Consider the following 23,860-nt stretch of genomic DNA (forward strand, 5'->3'; position numbering starts at 1 on the left):
ATATTTATTCCGAGATAAAGATGTTTTTTGATAGGTTTAAGCCCCATAATTTCCTTCTTTCTTTCAAATAGATAGAAAAATAGGTTAGAGAGAAAAGATGTCATTTCATTTTTTAAAACTGGGCTAAAAAACGCAGACAGACCTATTTTTTTATAGAAGAGATTAAGGAAAAGTTTCAGACAAGAAAGGAATATTGTCAGGATGGATCAATATTTGCAGCATAGAATAAGGTAGAATTCTAGGAAGTGCTTCTTGGGACACAGAGAGTAAGAAGGAACCAATCAGACGGAGAATGAGTCCCAAGACGTGGGCAAATGCTCACGTCTTCCATAGAGGAATCACTTCCACCTTGGAATTGAGCAAGCTACTGAATATGAGAGAAGCTGGTAATTGTCCAAATCTTAGAGACCGTGACTACTGGATAAAAAAACTTTAGACAAAGTATCTTTTAAATGCAGCCTTGCAATATTGTGGGTATCCTATATTATTTTTCAGTCAAAATGTATGTGTCTTTTATACAGATCATCTCAATCTGCAATCATTACAAATCCATCAAACCATAATTGAACTCTTCATATAGTTCAGATTGAACCAAAGAAGGATGAAGGTCAAATATTATTATCTACATTCTACTGTGCATGCCAAAGGATACCTAGCAATTTAAGTGTTGGAACTAGGGCCCCAAATCATATCTCATCATTCTAAATCTAGGGAAAATGTCATAGTGTGGGGGTAGAGGAAAAGAATAACATTTAAATGATAGTGGAGGGATTTGAGTTTTAATCTTAACACTCAACTAACACTACCTAGTAAGGCAATACAACAGATCACTAGATGTCTAAAGCCCTAACTTTTCTCATCTAAAAAAGGAGAAATCTGGACTAGATGTTTTTAGACATTCAGTCAAAAATAGTTATTAATATTAAAACATAAAATGTAAGCACTAGGAGATATAAGGTAATTAAGATTAAGTTCTTTTCCCGAAAATAACTCAAAGATTAGTAGATAAGACATGTACAAGATCCAGAAACGTGTTAACAACAAAAGGTAACAGCTTTGAGAAGGGCAGACAGGAGTACTTTAGCAAGGAATGGGGATGGAAATTTAAATCTGAACTAAGTCTTAGATGAAATAAAATTGTCCAGGCAAATAGAGGACCAAAGGACATTCCAATCGGAGGGAACAGTGGCAACAAAGGCTCCAAAAAGCAGCACAGGTTGTATAGGAGATTGTAAATAGTTTAGTACTGTGGAAGCATCATTGCAGTGCAGAAGAGATGAAGCAGGAGTTGAAATTAGAGGCCAGATTAAAGACATCTTTGTATGATATATTAAGTAAGTTGGACTTTATCCAGTAGGCAATGAAGATTCAAGGCTGGGCTTTTACAGGGGAATGGCATAGTTAGGATGCAATTTTAGAAAGACCACATACAGACATATGAAGGAAGAAAATGAATGAAACAAACTGGAGGCAGAGAATCTGGTTAAGAATCTACAGTAGAGATGATGAGAGCTCATTCTAGGGTAATGATAGGAAAGGATAACAGGTTTAAGAAATAAGAAGCATAACCAGCAGGACTAGAAGCAGGTTGGGATTGGGGTGAAGATGTGAAAGGGGAAAAAAGGCATAGAATGGATCCAGGTTTCTGCTCAGAGACAGAACTGAGATACTAAATATGAAGGAAGAAATAGACAAAATTATCTTGAGTTCAGCTGAGGACATATTGAGTCCAAAAGTATCTAGGTAGAGATGTCCAGTAGCCAACTGAGAAAAGTAACCTAATACTCAGGAAAGAGGCCTGTGACAAGATTTGAGTGTGGGAATTAAGCTACATACAAAGTTGTAACTGAAACCTGAAAAGTCAATGTGACCACCCAAGATGTATATGTACAAAGTGTGAAGAATCCTCAGCCAGATCCTGTTAAATACCAAAATTGTACACTAGCCAAAAGAATAAAAAACAGGAGAGTAACCCCAGAACACAATCAGAGTGGTCACCCTAAGAAAGCGAGGGTGATCAACAGTATAAAATACAGCTCAGATGTAAATCCAGGGGAAAAAAAAGAACTAAAAAATATCTACTAGACTTAATGATGGGGTTCATAACACGCTCCCCAAAATATGGAAACTTGGCGTTTGAGTCAACAGAAGCAGTAAGATCACTCTCATCCTCCTCCCATCCTTCCCTCCTGAGACAGGTCACAGAACCTTAGAAGAATTTTCTGACCTTCGCCTGAAGGAGGTCGTAAGACCCTCATTCTGAATGTGCCCACCTTACACCTAGAGGAAAGGAATATCCCTCTCTCTGAAGACATGGGGAGAGGGCACAGAGAAGAATCTGAACAAAGATGCCTTGCTAAGTTTGGCCAGTTTATTGCCATTAGATCATACCAATGGTTTCTCCAATCACACTTCCTAACCCTAACCTCTTCATCAAACCCCAAGCATAAAAATACAGAAGCTTACGAGTTTCTTTGGGTATTCATTTCTGAGGGCTCCCGTATCACTTAAATTTTATATTAAATAAATTTGTATGTTTTTCCCTTGTTAATGTTCCTTTTGTTATAGGGGCCTCAGCCATAAACCTAAGATGGAAAGAAAAGATACTTCTTTTCCTCTACATTAGAAAGTAAGTGGTCACTGAAGAATTTACTGAAAGTGATTTTAATCAAGTAAATAAGGGAGGAAGCTAGCCTGCAGTGGATTACAATGTGCTAACAATGAGTATAAAACTTCCATTTTGAAAAATTTAAATCAAAATGAAAGGATTCGAAATTTAATGAAGACTGGAAAGATCAATTTGAAAGTCCCAGTTCTCATACTCTATTTTTTAAAATAGGGACAAAAAGCCTATTTTAGTAAAACTTTATTCAAATCCGCACATATTAAAATTTGAAGTAACATTTTAATTATCTGAAAAATAGGGGACTCATACTGTAGCTATCAAGGAGCTATATGTATATATAACATTTCCCAACATACCTTAGAAATATCCTGTAAAATAATCTTTTTAAAATATACCTAAGAGGGCCAGGGCAAAAGGTGAACTATTGGTGAAGTAACCCTCTCTTGCTCCAACTGTTTCTTCTCTTAATGCCTCATAAAAAACATTCTTTGTCACTCTCTGCCTGCAATATCCTTCTCCTATATTTTAATTCGCTTAACTCCTACTCGCTCTTCAAGGGCCTGCTCAAAGTCCACCTCACAGAATCATAGAATGTTAGGGACAGAAAGGGCCTTACAAATCCACTGAATCCAAGTGTTTCTACTGTGCTGATGAAAGAACAAGATGAAGATCAGAGTGTTTTAGAGAATAACCTGCACGAGGTAATGCTGCTCATAGCTTGTGGCGAAGCTGAAATTTGAACCATTTCTTCAACTAATGCCCATTTCATGAGACTCATTATTTCTCCAGGTAATTATTATTTGTAGAATTTAAGACTGAAATAAGTCAAGCTTTAAGAATAATCAACTGAAAATAATTTATTTAGTCTAAGATCTAAGTTAATCATACTTCTGAAAACTAAGGAGCTGGTTTACAACTTTACTTGGTACTTTGAAACAAATACCTACAACTACTTGATTATGTGAGTAAAGATTACAGATGTCAAATAATATTTATTTCATGGATAAATAAGCTGACTGTCAGTCACTAAATAGGATCTCTCCCCAAGAGTGCAGCATTTATTTCAGCCTCTGCCAGTGGAAGTGTTGGAGCAGATGTTGGCAGACTGTGACATACAGTATGTCTTTAAAACTTGTTGGGGTGTGAAATTTCATAAGGTCAAAAAATGCTGCATTTTGATCAGCAGATACTAGGAATTCTGTACTTTTATAAATTATTTTAGACAAACCAATAGTATTTGCTAGTAAAATGGACAAACTCAGAAACTACACTAGCTTTAGGTAGGGCATGATAATACACGCTGTGTATGTTTTAAAATCTAATTTCTATCACTTTAAAGCAAATGTTCACCCAAAGGATTTTAGAATGAAAATGTGTTAAGTCAATATAAAATACAAATTATTATTTCAATTGACAACAGGATGTAAAAAAAAATTCTACTAAAAGAAAGCCATTATTATCTAATAAGCATTTTGAGAGGGAGAAAGACATTTCCCTTACCTAATACATACATATATAGTGGTCTCATCTTAAAAAAAAAAAATCCTTACATAAGAATCCATGGATATAAACAGAGAGGGCTTTTTGTTTTGATTTTTTAAACTTAATATCCTTATCATTCACATGACTTCACAAACCCTTATCCCTTTGGTTTACTGTTTTACCTTTTTCTTTGAAAATAAAATACAATATCCATTCTAACCTAATTAGAAGAGTTAATCAGAATAAAAGAATATGGGCAAAAAAGACTGGGGTTCTTCTAATGGTAAAACGAATTTTATAATATTCAAGGATTTTTGTTTTCTTAGATTTTTTTGTTATTTTATTGCATTTTTTAGCTTCAATTTTCCCTCATATCCTTTCCAAATGTTGCTGATAACATATAACCAAAATCAAAATTAAGGATATCATCTAGTTAAATATTTATATCTCAATGATACAGACTAGGTAGCTCTTAGAGTTTAGCTTACCATAACTTAAAATGCTTTATTTCTGAATTAACACAGAAAGCCTCTTTTATTAATTAATCAGTAAATCTGAACAGTCTGAAGAGCCTACTCATAACACAATTATTGTCATTATGATCATCTTTCACATTATTTTGTGCTATGTTCAAGCAAATACATAATTTCTAGATAAGTTATAATCATGTTTGTTAGATATTTGTAAGGAATAAAAATTTAACTACAAACACAAAATCTTCCCAGAAAAATTATTTCTAATGTAAATCATTTGTTTCTCTCAACATACAATCAATCAAAAGAGCTAAGATTATGATAGAAAACTTTGATTAGAAATGCACTAAGTACTGCAACATCTTACAGCCAAGTTCAATCTAGCAATCAAGTTCAAAGGCCTTTGTTTACATTTTATGTAAACAAAGGAAAAACTTGAGGTGCATATTTGGGGAATTATATTTGTCACATTCAAGTTCTAAATAAAACAAATATTAAATTATACTGCACTGTATAAGGTCACATATTACTGATAATCCCTATGCTAAGGAACTGAAATTCTATCAAAGCTGAAAATTTCTCTGCTATTCAACATAAACCCAAACTTTTTAACAGGATTCTCATATATCCTAAGATGTCTGACACACAAAATTATACAAATAAATAAATACAAGGTCAATCAACAATTATAATTAACTTACTTGCCACTGAAAAGTTGTTGAGGGGATAAGGTAAATCCACATCTTGAGGTTTCTCTTTATATCCTATGAATGAGCCATCTGTCTTCAAAAGGAAATATCTTGGCCTCCAGTTTTTTATATATTCTCCTACATGAGGAAAGCACGCATGTTAATGCTGAAAAAAATGAACAGCAGCTTTTATGCGAAAAATAAATTGTGGTACAATGTATGTCCTACAACACTGGCCTCCAAAAATTTAGTTAGGCAATTTTCTTTTAACTTAGCTTACAAAAGAAAATACATAAGCCTACAATTAAGATTCAATAAAAACCCAAACATGTTTTGTTTTTAATGATTTCACACTTTGATAATTCATTTGCACCATTATTCCTTCAGAGAATCATTCATCTGAGTACACATTTTGTTCAGTTTTTCATTTTATCAGATGGTTGTTAGAGCATATTTTCAGCCGTTTTAAAAAGCCTTGGTAAATCATCCACACACTATCAATGGATTTCAATGAAAAACACTTATCCTAGGAGGGGTATGAAATAGATGTTTCTCCTCCATGTATCAAGTACTAATTGTGTCATTTTCTTAAGAAAAGAAAGTATTTTCATTATTGAATCTTGACTATAACTTGTTTAAACAGTATTTTATTGTTCACAGGAAAATAACCTTTTGTACAGTGTTGTTAATAAGTGAAGAAAATGAAAGAACATGGGTTAATAGGGTTTAAATCCATATACAAACTGACACATACATACACAAACATAGTAATTGTTAAGAACATCTGATACCATGCCAAGTACATAATAGTCAATAAATGTATACTTTATTAGACTTTGAGATAAGCTGTCACCTAACCACCGAAGTACACATTTTTAGCAACCAGATTACCATTTGCTTACCTACTAAAGGACTCTTCCTAATTGTAAGCAACAGATATGCTCCATGATACCCCTAGAGCTGGAAAGCTCTCTGGTCTCATTTTTCACTTCTCTTCTGGATATTTCTACCTGGTTATTAAATCTCAAATGGTTAGTCATATAACTAGAAAAAACTGAAAACAGATTAAGTGTCCTTACAGATCAGCTGCTTCTCTTGACTCAAGCTCAAACCTAACATTTGACTGCTCCCTCGTCTCACCCTATCAGCAGCTGGGTCAATATCACCTTCACAGGTATCTCTGATGTAGCCTAACCTAAACTAGGCCCTTAATATGGTACCTCACATCTGCCCTTCTGCTGATACTCAATGACTGCTTTCCCCCATTCCATTTAATTAAGTCCCGTCCATCCTAATCTATCCATCACCTCCAAATTAATCTTATATATATGTGTGTACCACTTTCACTTTATCACTTTTCTGCTCAAAAATATTCTGACTCTTTACTGTTTACAATCTACTCTTACTGCAAAATGTAAAGTCCAAGTCCCTTACAATAAAAGGCAATCTCACCCCAACATATATTTCAGATGTGGAATCATTCCTCCAAATCAGCAAATCTCAGAACTTCTTTACATGCTTAAATATTACTGAGAGCCCCAATGACCTTTTGTTTATGTAGATTGTATCTATAATGTTTACTATATTAAAAATGGAAAATTAAGAGAATTAAAAATTTTCCATAAATTTCTTTGAAAATAAAAATAAACTCGTTGCACATAACACAAATAACATTTTTATAAAAAATAAAAATTTTCTAAAACAAAAAAACAGTGAGGAAAGTAGCATTGCTTTGCATGTTTGCAAATCTTTTTAATGTCTGGCTTAATAAAAGACAGCTGGATTCTCCTTTCTGCTCTTGCTTTCAAACTGCTCCATAATGTTATTATGGTTGAATTATAGGGAAAAAAATCTGGCTCAAACAGGTAGCTGGAAAAGACAAAAATACTCATATATAGTTATATAGCTCATATAGCTCATATATGAGCTATAACTCATATATAAGGTTATAGATGACCTTCTTTGATACTATACCAACATTTTACAAGGGATAATTTCTAAAAGGTTAGTTGCAAGGTGCAATTTGAAACTTTATCAGAGAGAGACAAGACCGTTGACCAGCAACACCAGCTGCCAGATCATCTCAGAAAGAAGAAAAAGTTTTAGATGAAAAAGAAAAAACAATCATAGATTGGGTGTAATTTTGAGGGAAAAGTACCAGAACCTACCAGAGGCTCCATGGGAAGAAGCTGCAGAACAGAACGATGGGAGCAAGATGCCAGCAGATGACGACCCCAGGGAGGCCGAGAGCCCAGCGCTAAGGGTCGGGGGAGCACTTGTTTCTGGCTTTCCGCACATCTCTGGCAGTCAGCAGGCTCCTGAGCTACTGAAGCACCTTTCTACCCTCAGGAGCCCAACAGCTGCTGCCAGTGAACTGAGAGCTTCTTGAGGACAAAGCACCACCCTGCCAGCCCCTCTGGGGCACTTCCTGTGACTACAGACCTGGCCGAGATGGCAGGTGCCATATTACTTCTCCATCCACGGTGCCCTTTTGCCTACTCAAGGGGCTTCAGCCACACAATTTTTATCTTGCTTGCTCCCACGCAAATATTTCCCAACTCCAGCCCAGACAGCTGGAGCCACAGGGGGCTGGTGGGTTCCAGGGACCCCAGAACCTAAACATTCAGAGCAGGCTGCCTTCTGGAGAGAGGGACAGAAATGACCAGAGTGCTACCTTTCCACCATCCATCCACTTTTCCTCCCATTCCCCTCCCCCTCCGGCGAAGAGAGATGATTGAGCCAGGGCTCTCAGCAGCTACTGCTTCCCCCCTGATGGCGCAAACACCACACCGGGGCTTCCACAGAAAGAGGGGCTCAAAGCTCTCCGCTTAACCACCTGCAGAGCACTAAGGGCTGCTTGCACTGTGAGCTCCCTGCTCACCAGCCCTGCCCGGTGCTGCTCAGCTGGCTGCTCCCTCTGTGCAGGGCACACCCCAAAGTGGAGGGACATCAAACTTTCCTGATCACCCCATAGGCAATGTGGGACCAGAAAGCTTCTCCCTGGCATGGTCAGGTATTGATATTCAGGGACTCGAGCACAGGCCCAGAGGCCGGAACTCATACCCCCAGGACTTGATCGTGTTGCTCAAGGGCACAGAGAGGAGGTTTGTAAACTAATCTCCAGAGGCGAGGGAGCTGGCATGGACAAGAACTTAAAAGAGAGCGCAGTGTGGGTCCCAGCGGCAGGGCACTTGTGGAGCACCCCTCCACCCACAGGAAAGCCATGCTCTCAGCCCAGAGTGGGATCCTGGACAGGGAAGCTCCCAGCCCATAGGCCCATCGTCGGGGAGCTCAGCTAGTTTGAGCTGCTGCTTGCTGGCAGATGCCAGAGGGAGAACATGTAGCAGGGCATGTGGGAAAAGACCGAAACCCTCTCCTGACAGCCAGATGGTGGCCCCACCACCACAAGTACACTTTCTAGCTTAGTGGGGCCACTTCAGCCCCTACCTAGCTTCTTTCTCCAGGAGCTGGGAAAAGATCTATGATTCCTGCCAAAAGAGCTACCTTGCCAGCTTTTGCAGAGCCTGAAGGCAAGCTGATCCAACCTACCCCACCAAGCCTCACTCCTCCAAACACCTCTGCTATGGTGGAGAATAGGGACTCACCTGGAAGTTCCAAGGCCACACCCACCACCTGGGGCATTTAAGAGCTTCTGCTGAGGGGCCAGAGCTGGGCACAGACCTCAGAAACAACACTGCAATTTGTTCCTTCTGGCAAGCATCACCTACTGACAGGGAGGTCAATTTGCACAGCCTTTTACAGCATTTACTGACTAAGTCAGACAGGGTGTGGTTGATTATTATCCACAACCACCAGCTACTATCTCAGGTTAAATTGGGTGTGCCAAAATAATTCACAGTGTTAAGAAGACCATAGGGCTTCAAAGACCTCCACCCTTCTTCATCAAAGAGAAACTGGGAATTTGCCCCCACACACAGCTCACCACTGCTACAGCTGACAAACAATTAGCAGCTGAGCAAACCACCACACTAAGGATATCTATAACCAAGGCATCCATCCAGAACCTAGATTGACATTAAAGCACCCACTATACAAAGCCAAAGGTTCTTACCCAACATAAGCCACAGACCCGCCTTTACAAGTATGTGAGGTGAGGAAGCACCACCTAAACAAAGGAAAATCCAAAAATAAGAAGTGACAGCTTCCCCAGATGAGAAGAAATCAGTCAAAGAACTCCAAAAGTATGAAAATTCACAGCAAAAAGACGCCCCCAAAAGGAAACACCAGCCCTCAAGCAATGGCTACCAACCAAAATGAAAATATCTAAATGATAGATAAAGAATTCCAAATATAGATTATAAGGAAGCTCAATGAAATCCAAGAGAAAATGGAAAACCAACTCAAAGAAACCAGAAAAGCAATTCAGGAAATGAATGAAAAATTCACTAATGAGACTGACATATTAAAAAAAGGAACAAATAGAAATTGTGGAAATGAAAAATTCATTTAAGGAAATACAAAATACAGTGGAAGGTTTTAAGTATAGACTAGACCAAGCAGAAGAAAGAATCTCAGAGCTTGAAGACAACTCTTTCAAATTAAATCAGTCAAAAATAAAGGACAGAGAATTAAGAGGAATGAACAAAGCCTGAAAGAAATATGGGACTATGTAAAATGGCCAAATATAAAAATCACAGGCAAACCTGAGGGTAAAGAAGAAAACGCACAGGGCTGGAAGAATGACTTACAGGAATAAATGAGGAAAACTTCCTTGGTCTTGCTCGACTTTTAGACATCCAGGTACAAAACTTAATGAACACCTGGGATATTCATTGCAAAGAGTCAATCACCAAAACACATAGTCAACAGACTAGACAAAGTCAGCACAAAGAGAACTCCTGCAAGCTGTGAGGAAAAAACATCAAGTAACACACAAAGGAAAAGTCATCAGGGTAACTGGAGACTTCTCAACTAAGACCTTACAAGACAGAAGGGAGAGACTCTGGCCTCAGCAATACCGAAGCTGCATTTGCAGAGTGCGCCTGTGCAGCTAAGAGCGCCACAGGTTTTTGAAACATGAATCCTTCACTCTTCCTGGCTGCCTTTTGCTTGGGAATAACCTCAACTGCTCCAAAACTTGATACACAGTGGTACCAGTGGAAGGCTATGCACAGGAAACTACATGGCACAAATGGAGAAGGATGGAGGAGAGCAGTGTGGGAGAAGAATATGAGAATGATTGAACTGCACAATGGAGAATACAGCCAAGGGAAACAAGGCTTCACCATGGCAATGAACACCTTTGGTGACATGACCAATGAAGAATTCAGGCAGGTGATGAATGGCTTTCGAAACCAGAATCACGGGAAGGGGGAAGTTTTCCAAGAGCCTCTGGTTTCATGTCCCCAAATCTGTAGACTGGAGAGAGAAAGGCTATGTGACCCCTGTGAAGAATCAGGGTCGGTGTGGTTCTTGTTGGGCTTTTGGTTCAACTGGTGCTCTTGAAGGACAGATCTTCTGGAAAACTGTCAAAGTTGTCTGAGTGAGCAGAACCTGATGGACTGCTCTTGGCCTCAAGGCAATCATGGCGGAGATGGTGGCCATATGAACTATGCCTTCCAGTATATTAAGGAGACCGGAGGCCTGGAGTCTGAAAAATCCTATTCCATACGTGGCAAGGGGTGAAATCTGTAAATACAAGCCTAAGAATTCTGTTGCTAATGACACTGGTTTCGTGGACGTCCCTGTTTGGGAGGAGGCTCTGATGAAGGCAGCGGCTATTGTGGGGCCCATTTCTGTTGCTACTGATGCAGGCCATGTCTCCTTCCAGTTCTATACATCAGGCATTTATTATGAACCAGTCTGAGCATAAGATTCTTAAATGTTTATACACCTAACACAGGACTGCCAGGTTCATAAAGCAAACCCTACTAGATCTAAGCAAAAAGATAAACAGCAGCATCAGAAATGCCTGAGACCTCAACACCACACTGACAGAACTGGACAGATAATTCAAGAAGAAAATAAAGAAACACTGGACTTAATGGAACTCTAAAATAAATGGGCCTATCAAACATTTACAGAACATTTTACCCCAAACTACCGAATATACATTGTTTTCATCAGCACATGGAACATTGTAAAAGATTGATCATATCTTAGCCCATAAAACACATCTCAACAAATTCAAAAAAATAGAAATCATATCATGTATCTTTTCAGCCCAGAGTGAAAAGATAGTGATTTCTAATAAAATTAGAAATCAACTCCAAGAGAAACACTCAATTCTACACAGTCATGGAAATTAAACAACATGCTGCTGAACAATTATTGGGTCAATAATGAAATTAAGATAGAAATCAAAAGATTCCTCAAAGGGATGCAAGCTATCAAAATCTATGGTATTCAGCAAAAACAGTCCTAAGGGGAAAATTCATAGCCTTAAATGCCTACATCAAAAAGACAAAAAGACCACAAATCAACAATCTGTTGACATGTCTCAAGAAGCCAGAAAAAGAGCAAACCAAACCCAAAGCCAGCAAAAGAAAGAAAATAACTAAGGTCAGAGCAGAACTAAACAAAAGGAAAACAAAGAAAACAATACAAAGGATCAATGAAACAAGAAGTTGGTTCTTTGAAAAGATAAATATAAGTAATAGACCTCTTGCTAGATTAACCAGGAATAGAAGAGAAAGGACTCAAAGAATCTCAATTAGAACGGAAAAAGGAGATATTAAAACTGGTACCACAGAAATACAAAGTATTGTCTGTGAATACTATGAAAATCTCTATGCACATAACCTTGAGAATGTAAAGGAAATGGACAAATTCCTGAAAACACACAACCTCCCAAGACTCAGGAAGAAACAGAACTCCTGAACAGACAAATAATGAATGAGCAAAGAGATTGAAGCAATAATAAAAAAGCTTCCAACAAAAAAAAGTCCTGGACCAGATGGATTCACAGCTGAATTTTACCAAACCCACAAAGAAGAGCTGGTACCCATACGTCAAAATCATTCCATAACATCTGGAGGGAATTCTCCCCAACTCATTCTACGAAGCCTGTATCACCTTGATACCAAAGCCAGGAAAGAACACAACAACAAAAAAGAAAACTACAGACCAATATCTCTTATGAATATAAATATAAAAATCCTCAATACTAGCAAATCAAATTCAATAAGACATTAAAAAAAATAATCCACCATGATCAAGTGAGCTTCATCCCAGGGATGCAAAGATGGTTCAACATACAGAAATCAATAAATGTGATTTACCACATAAATAGAAACCAAAACAAAAACCATATCACATCTCAATACATGCATAAAAAGCATTTGACAAAATTTCATAGCCTTTAATGATAAAATCCTCAACAAACTAGGCACGAAAGGAACAAGTCTCAAAATTATAAAAGCCACATATAACAAACCCACAGACAACATCGTACTGAATGGGGAAAAGTTGAAAGCATTCCCACTAAGAACTGGAATAAGACATGGGAGTCTACTGTCACCACTTCTATTCAACATAGTACTGGAAGTCCTAGCTAGAGCAATCAAGCAACAGAAAGAAAGAGTATCCAAATTGGGGGGAAAAAAAGATAAATAAACTATCACTTTTTGCTGATGATATGATCTTGTATCTAGAAAACCCCAAAGACTCCTCAAAGAGACTCCTGGAATTGATAAATAATTCAGCAAAGTCTCAGGTTACAAATCAATGTATACACATCAGCAGCATTTCTATACACCAATAATGGTCAAGCTGATAGATCAAATTAAAGACTCAATACCATTCACAATAGCCACAAGGAAAATAAAATACCCAGGAATATACTTAATCAAGGAGGTGAAAGTTCTCTGCAAAAAAAACAAACAAACAAACAAAAAAAAAACATTGAGGAAAGAAATTGAAGATGACACAAACAAATGGAAAAACATATTATGCTCATGAATCAGCAGAATCAACATTGTTAAAATGTATATACTACCCAAAGTGATTTACAGATTCAATGTAATGCCCATCAGAATACCAATGTCATTATTTCACAGATCTAGAAAAAGTAAAAGTAATTCTACGCTTCTTTTGGAACCAAAAAAAGAGCTCAAACAGCCAAAGCAATCTTAAGCAAAAAGCACAAATCTGGAGGCATCCCATTACCAGACTTCAAACTATACTACTAGACTATAGTAACCAAAACAGTATGGCAATGGCACACAAAAAAGAGACATAGACCAATGGAACAGAACAGAGAACCTACATATAAAACCATACACATACAAACAACTGATCTTTGCCAAAGCAGACAACAATATACACTGGGGATAAAAAACCCTGTTTAGTAAATGGTGCAGGGAGAATTGCAGAAGAATGAAACAAGATCCATATTTGCCACCATTCATAAAAATTAATTCAAGATGCATAAAAGACTTAAATATAAGGCATGAAACCATAAGAATGTTAGAAGAAAATGTTGGAAAAACTCTTCTAGATATTGGCCTAGGCAAGGAATTTATGAAGAAGATCACAATGGCAATCACAGCAACAACAAAAAGAAATAAATTTGACTTGATTAAAAAGCTTCTGCACAGTGAAGGAAATAATCAAGAGAGCAAACAGACAACCTACAGAATGGAAGAAAACATTTACAAGTTATATATTTGAGAAAAGGCTAATAACCAGAATCTACAAGGAATTCAAGCAAATCAACAAGAACAAACAACCTTATGAAAAAGTGGGCAAAAGATATGAGCAGAAGCTTTTCAAAAAAAGACAAATGGCCAACAAACATATGAAAAAATGCTCAATGTCACTAATCATCAAGGAAATGCAAATTAAAACCACAATGAGATATCACCTTACCCCAGTTAGAATGGCTGTTATTAAAAATTCCAAGAACAATAGATGCTGGCGTGGATGCGGAAAGAAAGGAACATTTATACACTGTTGGTGGAACTGCAAATTAGTACAACCTCTATGGGAACAGTATAAAGATTCCTCAAAGAACTAAAAGTAGACCCACCATTTGATCCAGCAATCCCACTACTGGTATGTACCCAAAGGAGAAAAGAAGTAATTTTTTCAAAAAGACACTTGCACTCAAATTACTGCAGCACAATTTACAACTGCAAAGATGTGGAATCGACCCAAGTGCCCGTCAATTCATGAGTGGATTAACAAAATGCGATACACACACACACACACACACACACACTACGGAATACTCTGCCATGCAAAGGATAAATTAAGGTCCTTCACAACAATTAAGATGGAACTGGAGACTATTATTCTAAGTGAAGTATCTCAAGAATGGAAAAACAAACACCACATGTACTCATTATTAAACTGGAACTAACTAATGAGCACACAAGTGCACAGAGGGAAGTAAAACTCAGTGGAAAGCAAGCAGGGGCAAAGGGGAAGAAGGGAATAGGCAAAAACCTAACAGGTACAATGAATACTATCTGGGTGATGGCCATAACAATGAATACTATCTGGGTGATGGCCTGACTCAAGCATAACAAAAGCTATCCATGTATCAAAAACATTCATACTTCTGTAATATTTTGAAATAATAAAAGAAACTATCAATGAACTTTACTGTTATATAAAAATCCATTGATCTATATTGCACTTTGAATGAATCTTTTATACAGGTTTGCCCAAATTTAATCTTTTAATCTCTATTTTCATCATTGCCAGCAAATATTGTCAGTGTTTTTTCCTTGAAGTGATACACTATACATACCTAATCTGGTGCCTGACGCTTGATCAATGCTCAATTATAATTTATTAAATGAATGTCGGACATGTATATGAACATCTTACCCACAATAAGTGCATAAAAGAAACTTAAAGAGAAAGAAAAAAGATGTGATGCTTCTCCTCACTTTTGTTTTACTGCCAAAAATATGGCCCTAATGTTAACAAATATATGACTTAACCAAGCGAAATATATAAAACTAGAATTGTAAAAAATGAAATCGTTCCTTGCTTGACTACCCTTATTATTTTATTTTTCCATTTTACTTACATATTTGTATATGAAATTTAAAATCATTAGGTATTAATTCTCCTATTAATGACAAATATGTAGATTTCAAATGTTGTAAAGAAGTAAGAGAATTGGGACTGCAAACTCAGTTCAACCTCTGTAGAAAGCAATATGGAGATACCTTAAAGCAATACAAGTGAATCTACCATTTGATCCAGCAATCCCATTGCTGGGCATCTACCCAAAAGATCCAATGACACTCTACAAAAAAGACACCTGCACTTGAATGTTTATAGCAGCACAATTCATAATTGCAAGGCTGTGGAAACAGCCCAAGTGCCCCTCAATCCAAGAATGGATTAATAAATGTGGTATATGTATACCATGGAGTACTATTCAGCTCTAAGAAACAATGGTGACATAGCACATCTTATATTTTCCTGGTTAGAGCTGGAACCCATACTATTAAGTGAAGTTTCCCAAGAATGGAAAAACAAGCACCACATATACTCACCAGCAAATTGGTATTAACTGAACAGCACCTAAGTGGTCACATAGGTACTACAGTAATAGGGTATTGGGCAGGGGGGAGGGGGGAGGGGGTGGGCATATACATATATAATGAGTGAGATGTGCACCATCTAGGGGATGGTCATGCTGGAGACTCAGACTTGTGGGGGGAGGGGGGAAATGGGCATTTATTGAAACCTTAAAATCTGTATCCCCATAATATGCCGAAATAAAAAAAAAAAGAAGAGATTTATATTGGTACAATATACTGTATTTCTGTCAAGCTAAATAACAAGTAATAGTTTCATAATGTATATAATGAAACAAATCGATTTGAAAAATATAAAATAAGAAAACATGGAATAACACCATTTCTTCTTATTTTAAAATAATACTAAATACACTTATTCTAGAAATGTGAAATCAAAAGATATAAAAATCAAATTTTCATTTCTAAGCATAATTTCTCTTTAGCCTATCAGTATTAATACTTACACCCTCAGATGAAAAGACATAAAACACATCACCACATAAATCTAACCTTTTTTACTAAACAAATTTTAGAAAGTTTAAAATATTTTATGTGGTCCATAGCAGGACTTCTGGTTGCCGAAAAGCTCTTTAAAAATAAATTATGCATCCCTTAAACATAATACATTATATACCAACAGGGAGAGACTCATTCACACAGAAGAAACATTTAAAAATAAAAATTTCCCTTCTTGGTTAAAAAAGGTACTATTTGTCACAAAATTTTATTAATAACTTTCAATTAATTCAGCTAATCAATATTTCCACTGTCATACTAAACTAGAAGTGGATCTCAAACTTTTAATGAAGACTCCTGGATCCATTTTCTGTTTTCTTGTCATTTTTCATCTATAATATGAACAGACTTTCTGAGAAGATGCTTGGAGTACATTCATTAACATACTGTCTAAATTCTGGTAGCATGATAGTGGACCCCAACTGGGGGAACAAGTCTCTAATTTCATAGAATTTACTCCAGTATTACATCAGATTTTAGATGCCTCACAAATATTTGGAGGAGGGCACTAAATATTTCCTTAAAGAAGAACCTCTTTTATAGGTTCCCATTAAAATTCTGAAGTTCATGTAACAGCTGATTTGTTGGCCTAATTGAATATTCATCTTCCAGTTCCAAAAGTGGAATGAGGAAGTTGTTTTACCTCTAAAGGAATTGGCTTTACAGAGGACACAATCTGAAAAGCTACCAATGGAAGAAAAAAAAAAAGCAAGTATTATTGCCAGTATGGGAGGAGAAGGAGATTCCTAGCCCAAAAAAGTTATAGTTTTTCATGACACTTTGGCAGGGTGCTGTGTATTCTGTTGGCAAAGTAAGGGAATAGAACTGTTTCTGCAGCCTAGGGGTTCCCAACTAGAACCTGCCCAGCTGGGCACAGAAAAGGAACTGAACAGTTTCATCACTAGCTCAGCAGTTGAGGCAGTGAGAATTCAGATAAGGTGCATGTTCTTAGGGTGTTCTAAAGATATGGACAAAAAGTTCTGGCTTTTATGGGGCAAGTGCCCAGAACAAAGGTACCCTCCCCACCACCAATTTTTGAAGACAGACTGCTAAATATCAACTGCAAACTTACATTTTAAACTTAGCATTTGTACCTAAGTTTATATTTGATGCATTAAAACCAAATTGCAGCATACTTTTATATTTATGGGCCATAGATTTCTACTATTATAATTTAAAAGACAGACTAGTTATAATGGAAAGTCTTGTCAAAAAATAAATATTAGGCCCGGCACAGTGGCCCACGCCTGTGAATAGCAACACTTCGGGAGGCTGAGGCAGAAGGATAGCTTGAGGCCAGGAGTAAGAGGCCAGCCTGGGCAACCTAGTGAGACCCTCTCTCTACAAAACATAGAAAAAGTAGCTGGGTGTGGTGGTGCATGCCTGTAGTCTCAGTTACTAAGGAGGCTGAGGCAGGAGCAATGACTGAGTCAAGGAAGTCAAGGCTGCAGTAAGCTATGATAGTGTCACTGTACTCCAGCCCAGGCAACACAATGAGACTCCATCTCTTTGAAAAAAAAAAATTATGGGGTACCATGTCTTCCAAAGAGATTGTTCTATGGACACCCACCAATATACATCCAAAACTTGTATGCCTTATCATGAAAAACCTTTAGCAAGCACTGTAATCACAATTCGTTAAGATTTCCAAAGCAACCTCTCGCCAACTTTTTATTTACCTTAATAGGTGCTTCCATTTCTTTCCTCACATTGTTTGGCTAAAGGCTGTATCTACTCTGAAGTATACTGTTACCAATACAACACATACATTTCCAACCAAGAACTGGAACTTGTGAATATTATCTTATGTGGTAAAAAAAAAAAAAAAAAAGAATGAATATAACCTTATATGGTAAACATGTGATTAATAATTAAGGATTCTGAGAAAAGGGACTTCTCCAGGATTACCCAGGTGAGCCCTAAATCCAATTACAAATGTTCTTATAAGAGTGAACAAGACATAGAGAAAAGAGGAGGTAATGTGACCACGGAGGCAAAGAATGAAAATAAGCACCAAAAGCCAAAGAACACCTGGGATAACAGGAAGAAGAGGGAGGAAACAGATTCTCCCATAGAGCCTTCCAAAGGAGTGTGAACCTGTTGACACCTTGATTTCTAACTTCTGGTCTCCAGAACTGTGAGAGATACACTTTTGTTGTTTTAAGCCACTCACTTTGTTGTAATTTGTTACAGCAGCCCAAGGAAACTAATACAGCTTCTAAGCACTATAACCAATGGCTTGTTTACAGAACCAAAAATTACTAGTGATCCATTAAGTTCCTGGCATGGGAGGTGTATAGACCTACAGTTGATACCTTCTGAATGCAAATGGAAAAATCCACATCACTCCTATAGTGGTAGAGAATCCTATTTGTGAATTGTGAGGTTGGAAGTAGCTATTTAGTACTAGAGTTCACAGTTTTACTTCGTTATAATAACTCCAGATTAAGTACCTTTGTCAACTTTCTTATTTTACCTAATAATTTATTTCCTATAACTTATTAAAACAAATAACCTCAAGGGTTTTGAATGAATGTTGGCCACAGAAAACATTCTGAACTTCCACAGCTGAGTATAAATATTTTACCTTGGTTCTCGGGCTTATACTTTAATAACAACCCGAGATGGGACATGTATGAGTTTAGATTCATACTCACTTTCCACCTAAACATGTTGATAGGATATTCAAATGGATCATCTTTATCAGGGATGACATGTATTCAATTTAGGATTCCCCAACAAAGTTGGCAGGGCTCATTTCCTACTATTTAATGTCAAACTGCATTTTTATTTAATAATCTTCAAAATAAACTATCCATATATACATTATTTCATTACTCATTAACACTTTATTGAGAACCGCATTTTGAGTTTTTAAAAGCTGAAGTCATCAGAAAGTGAAAAAACAGAAGCTAAGAGTGTTTTGTCTATGGACTAAAAATCGATTGATTAAATGTACAAATGGTCTTTCATCTAAAATAATTAGAGAATATAATAGATTTGTTCAGACATACAAATAGAAAAGACCTTTAGAAATAATTCAGCCTTGTGGCCTCACAAATGGATTATGTTGATGAATATTTGATTCCATTTTAAGGCTATGCTGTGTTCTAAAAATTGGTCCTAATTCTAATTTCATGAGAGGTAGAAAGTTAGAATGTGAGGTAAAGTAGATACTGGCTGATAATGCTACAGAAATATTCATTTATCTGTTGGAGACAAACCTTCAACTGCTACGTACTATGGTAAACATACAATTAGCTGGATTAACTGAGATGTTATTAAGACAAATACAGACACAATCCAATTAAAAAGAAATCTATATAACTATAGGACTGTTTTTCACAAATCCCATAAAACCATGATCATTAAGAATTTAACTAGACACAATACTTAATCACCATTTTTAAAATATGCTACTTACCTAAGATAAAGACAATAAAAGACACAAGACAATAAAAGACACAAAAACAATAAAAGACCCTACTTGCCAATAGTTGTATAACAAACAAACTGAAACTCTGATTTTTCTAATAGTAACATATGATATACAGCTTTTTAAGTTATGAACAGCCATACTTGTTATACCATAAGTTTCAAAGCTAATTACTCCATAAGGAAAAGGATGGAAACATTCTCACATGTATGTCAGGAACAAACATTAGAGTTTTATCATAAAGCTAAAACATTTATAAGCTTAGCTTTCCTGAGAATACCAAGTTTTTCATATTTTATTTCCATGTTTAATCACAATCCAAGTTTTTAACATGTATTATTATCTGTACATCTCTGGAGGAAAAAAAAGAATAGATAACATCTACACTTAATGCATGTTAATGTAAAAAACCCATGTTTTACAACTTTCATTATGTATAAAAGAGAGTCATTAGTATTTATACAAAAAAGAAGCTGGCCATACTGTCACTGTGATAAGGCACGTGGCCACATTTTCAGAACAAATGAAACTTTATTTCAAACAAATGCTATGTTGTGTAATAAAAAGTAAAACAAATAGTTATGATCAATATATTCAATAAACTTCTTAAATTAGTCTTCAGCAACAAACTTCTTAAATTAGTTTTCAGCTTTCCTACTCTACCTCATCATTAAAATCCTCAAATAAAACAATGCGAGGGTTAAAAGAAAGGACTCTGGAGCCACACAGATTGGGTTCAAATCCTGCATCTCAGTTCGCCTGATCTGAAAAATGGAAATAGTAACAGTACTCTCCTAAAGGGTTTTTGTAAAGATATAATGTAAAAGCACTTAGAACATTACCTGGCATATATCAAGTGTTAGATTTTGGTATTATTACGTGGAACCATCACCATTTGTGATATCATTTATAATCCATCTATAAACCACCCATTAAATTTTCTACTAATCAGCCATAATTAATAAATTTACCATGTCAGAAAAAAAGGCCTCTTTGGCTACTGTTTATGTAAAGAAATGAAAAGGCTATCTAATATCTAAACATAGAATCTGATTAATACTTTTACTTCTTTTTTAAGAAGGTAGGCTATTAGAGGGGTAACTAGTCTTCCAAAGAAAGAGCAGAAGTCTTAGATCTCTTTGAATTATTATTATTATTATTATTATTATTATTATTATTATTATTATTTTAGAGACATGATCTCACTCTGTCACCCAGGCTGGAGTGCAGTAGCACAATCATGGCTCACTGCCGCCTTGAACTCCTGGGCTCAAGTGAGCCTCCCACCTCAACCTCCTGAACAGCTAGGACTACAGGTATAGACCACCATGCTACCACACCTGGCTATTTTTTTCATCTTTTGTAGAGACAGGGTCTCACTATGTTCTCTAGGCTGGTCTCAAACATCCAGCTTCAAGCGATCCTCCCATCTTAGCCTCCCAAAATGCTGGGATTACAGGTGTGAGCCACCACACCTAGCCTGATTTTTACACATGATATACACAAAGGTATGGTACCATAAAAATACAAATATTTAAAGAATGTTCAAAGAATAATTTAAAACCAAATGGAAGTTTTCACTAAAAATAAATTTAAATGCTTTAAGAAACTATTTTTAGCAATACTCTTAAAAGTTTTCATGGATCAATTTTTACTTAAGGCAAAAAGCATTTTAATGTTCTTTTTGGTATAATCTCTATTTCATTTCATGATTCACAATATAGTAAATATTTAGTTGCTTGTTGACAGATGCCAAACAAATTTATACATATCAACTACCTAAAATAAAATATGGCAGAATCTTAGTGGATTTCATAAATAAATATTAGCACCATAAATACTGAATATATAATTCATAATTGTGTGATATGTCTTAAATACCTTAAAACCAAATATAGTTACTGAATAAATGCATGATGATAAATCTAATACATTTGTAGTCTTTAAAACTGCCTGTTACATTTTTATATAAAGAAGCCCAGTCGGTTCTAAGTAGAAGCCTATTAATGTCTCTCAGGGAGTAAAAGCTATATATTTTTCACTGAACTTATGATGATCCTATTTTATAGATGTCTTAAAAACAACCCTGAAGAATTTTGTTTATATTATCTACATTACAATGAACTAGCATAATAATTTTCAACTGCATGGGGAAAATATGAAATATAATTTTTTAAAAAGTGTTTTTGTATATTGCAGGTGCTTATTAAATATATATTGATTAGATTTTCCAGCTCCTACAAACCTGGATTTTTAGGTTATCATTTTCCTTGTATTAAGTCTTTCAAATATGTTCTTTCCTTGCCCTCAGGAAAATTAAAGGTGTTAAATTCTATTGTGATATCTATCCAATGTTTTTGACCATTTGTAATCAACCAGCTTTGGATGTATGTTCATAGTCTCTGAAAATTGGCCAATGTCTACAAAATATGCCAAAAGCATTATGAACTCTTGTTCAGCTCATTCATTTTAAGGGCTGCTCAAGAGCACCACAGATCTAAGAATAAGCTTCTGTAAACATTTTTATTTATTTTAGAATAAGGGAAAATGTATTTCTAAGAGATTCATTCATTCAAAAATACTGAGTGCCCAAATATGTATAAGCACTAAGAATGCAGCAAAAATGGTACAGGCAGAGTCCCTGCCCTCATGGATCTTTAAGTCTAGTAGGCAGCTGTGAGAATGGAGAACTGGAGAAAAGGGGATGAGCTGAGGGATTAAAATTCAAAATGAAAAACTCTTCCATTTCTGTCAACATTCTCAGTGATCCAGAATGTCATACTGAAGGATGGCAACATCTCCCATTCCTTGGCATTTCCAAATAGCTTCCTATGTAACTTGAGGAAAAGGTACTCAATAATGTTTGATGGCTTGATGCATAACTGGGGGGGCGGGAGGGACTGGGAGGAGTAACAGCAGATGATTCTTCAATATTTCATATGAGGGAACTCTCGTGTGCTGCTACGCTGATTCCAAGCTGAGGCACCAATGCACTTTGAAGCCTCACGACAACACAAGCAGAAGCACAGTAATCGTTTCTGATGCTACTTCCACCTAAAATAATATTAACATATATAACGCACCTTCACCTTTCAGATCCTATGATACTATCCATTCTCATCTTTTTCTCTCATTCATCTCTGCATAGTAGTGATTGAGGTCATATTTCAAAACATTCAAATCTCTCTTTGTGATGATTTCACCTCGATCACTGCAAAGGTCACTGAGATAGTTGTCTGCTCTTGGACTGGCCAGGGTCACCACTCCAACTGGCCACATTGAAGGTGCTCATAATTTTAGTGATGTGTTTCCAAGATGCCTTAAAAGCTTTCCAGATGTACCCACATTCCTCAGCTTTACCACATATGCTCCTTCTTCATGATTATTTTGAAAAGTATATTATAGTTAAGAAATTTTTCTTCCACTGCATAATGCATGAATTTGTCATTTTTATATTAAGTATAGTTTTCATATCTACTTCCTAAAGAAAGCCAGGGTCCATGTTTTGCTTTGAAGCTGAAGCAATGATAAGAAAAATACCTATGCACTGAATACCACAAAATGTTAAAATGCCAGCTTCTCTAAGATTTCAGTATGGCTGTTCTGTCAGTACTTTATCTGCTTTATAATTTTCTTGTGTTTTCAAAAAAACTGCATAATTGCCATCTACCTTTAAGCATACTTGTATTTGTTTCAAGATATTCCTCAAATTAGTTAATCAAATCCTAGTTATCTTTGTTTTTAAGAAACACTATACTTTAAACCAAAGAGTGATACTTTAAAAATTATTCTTTTAAACACAAGAACATATGAATAGAGTTATAGTATCAAGTTTTAGTCTAAGAGAAAAGGTGAGTTAGGAGGCAGGAAAGGGAGGAGGGAGGAAGGAAGGGAGAGAGAAAGAGAGAGAGAGAGAAAACAAAACAAAACATCTAAACAAACTAGCCAACAGAAAAATAGCATCTTGGCAATTTAGTGAAGAATAAACCGTGAGATTAGTTTACATAGCAGTAGATATGTTGTGGAGAATTACTCAAATTACTCAATCTGTACTCTGCTTCCTGCTGGGTTAAATGTGAGCTAAATTATTATTTTGCTTACATTTACATCCTTGTAGATTGTGAAAGCAGAGCTTT

General features: G+C 36.2%; 1 protein-coding gene and 1 pseudogene across 2 annotated transcripts in view; one reads left to right on the plus strand and one right to left on the minus strand.

Annotated features, from left to right (window-relative positions):
* Positions 1-23,860, minus strand: part of AKT3 (AKT serine/threonine kinase 3) — a 281,167-nt gene that overhangs the window by 125,348 nt on the left and 131,959 nt on the right. The window contains exon 3 of one of the 2 annotated variants that reach the window (XM_012751176.3): positions 5,283-5,408. In XM_012751176.3, coding sequence (XP_012606630.1) covers positions 5,283-5,408 — 126 coding nt within the window. Of the gene's footprint in view, positions 1-5,282; positions 5,409-23,860 lie in introns of those variants that run through there. The other variant, XM_075995527.1, reaches the window with a different exon arrangement.
* Positions 10,308-11,097, plus strand: LOC105863739 (procathepsin L pseudogene; annotated as a pseudogene).

The sequence above is a fragment of the Microcebus murinus genome, chromosome 19 (genome assembly GCF_040939455.1).
Source record: "Microcebus murinus isolate Inina chromosome 19, M.murinus_Inina_mat1.0, whole genome shotgun sequence".
Taxonomy (NCBI): Eukaryota; Metazoa; Chordata; class Mammalia; order Primates; family Cheirogaleidae; genus Microcebus; species Microcebus murinus.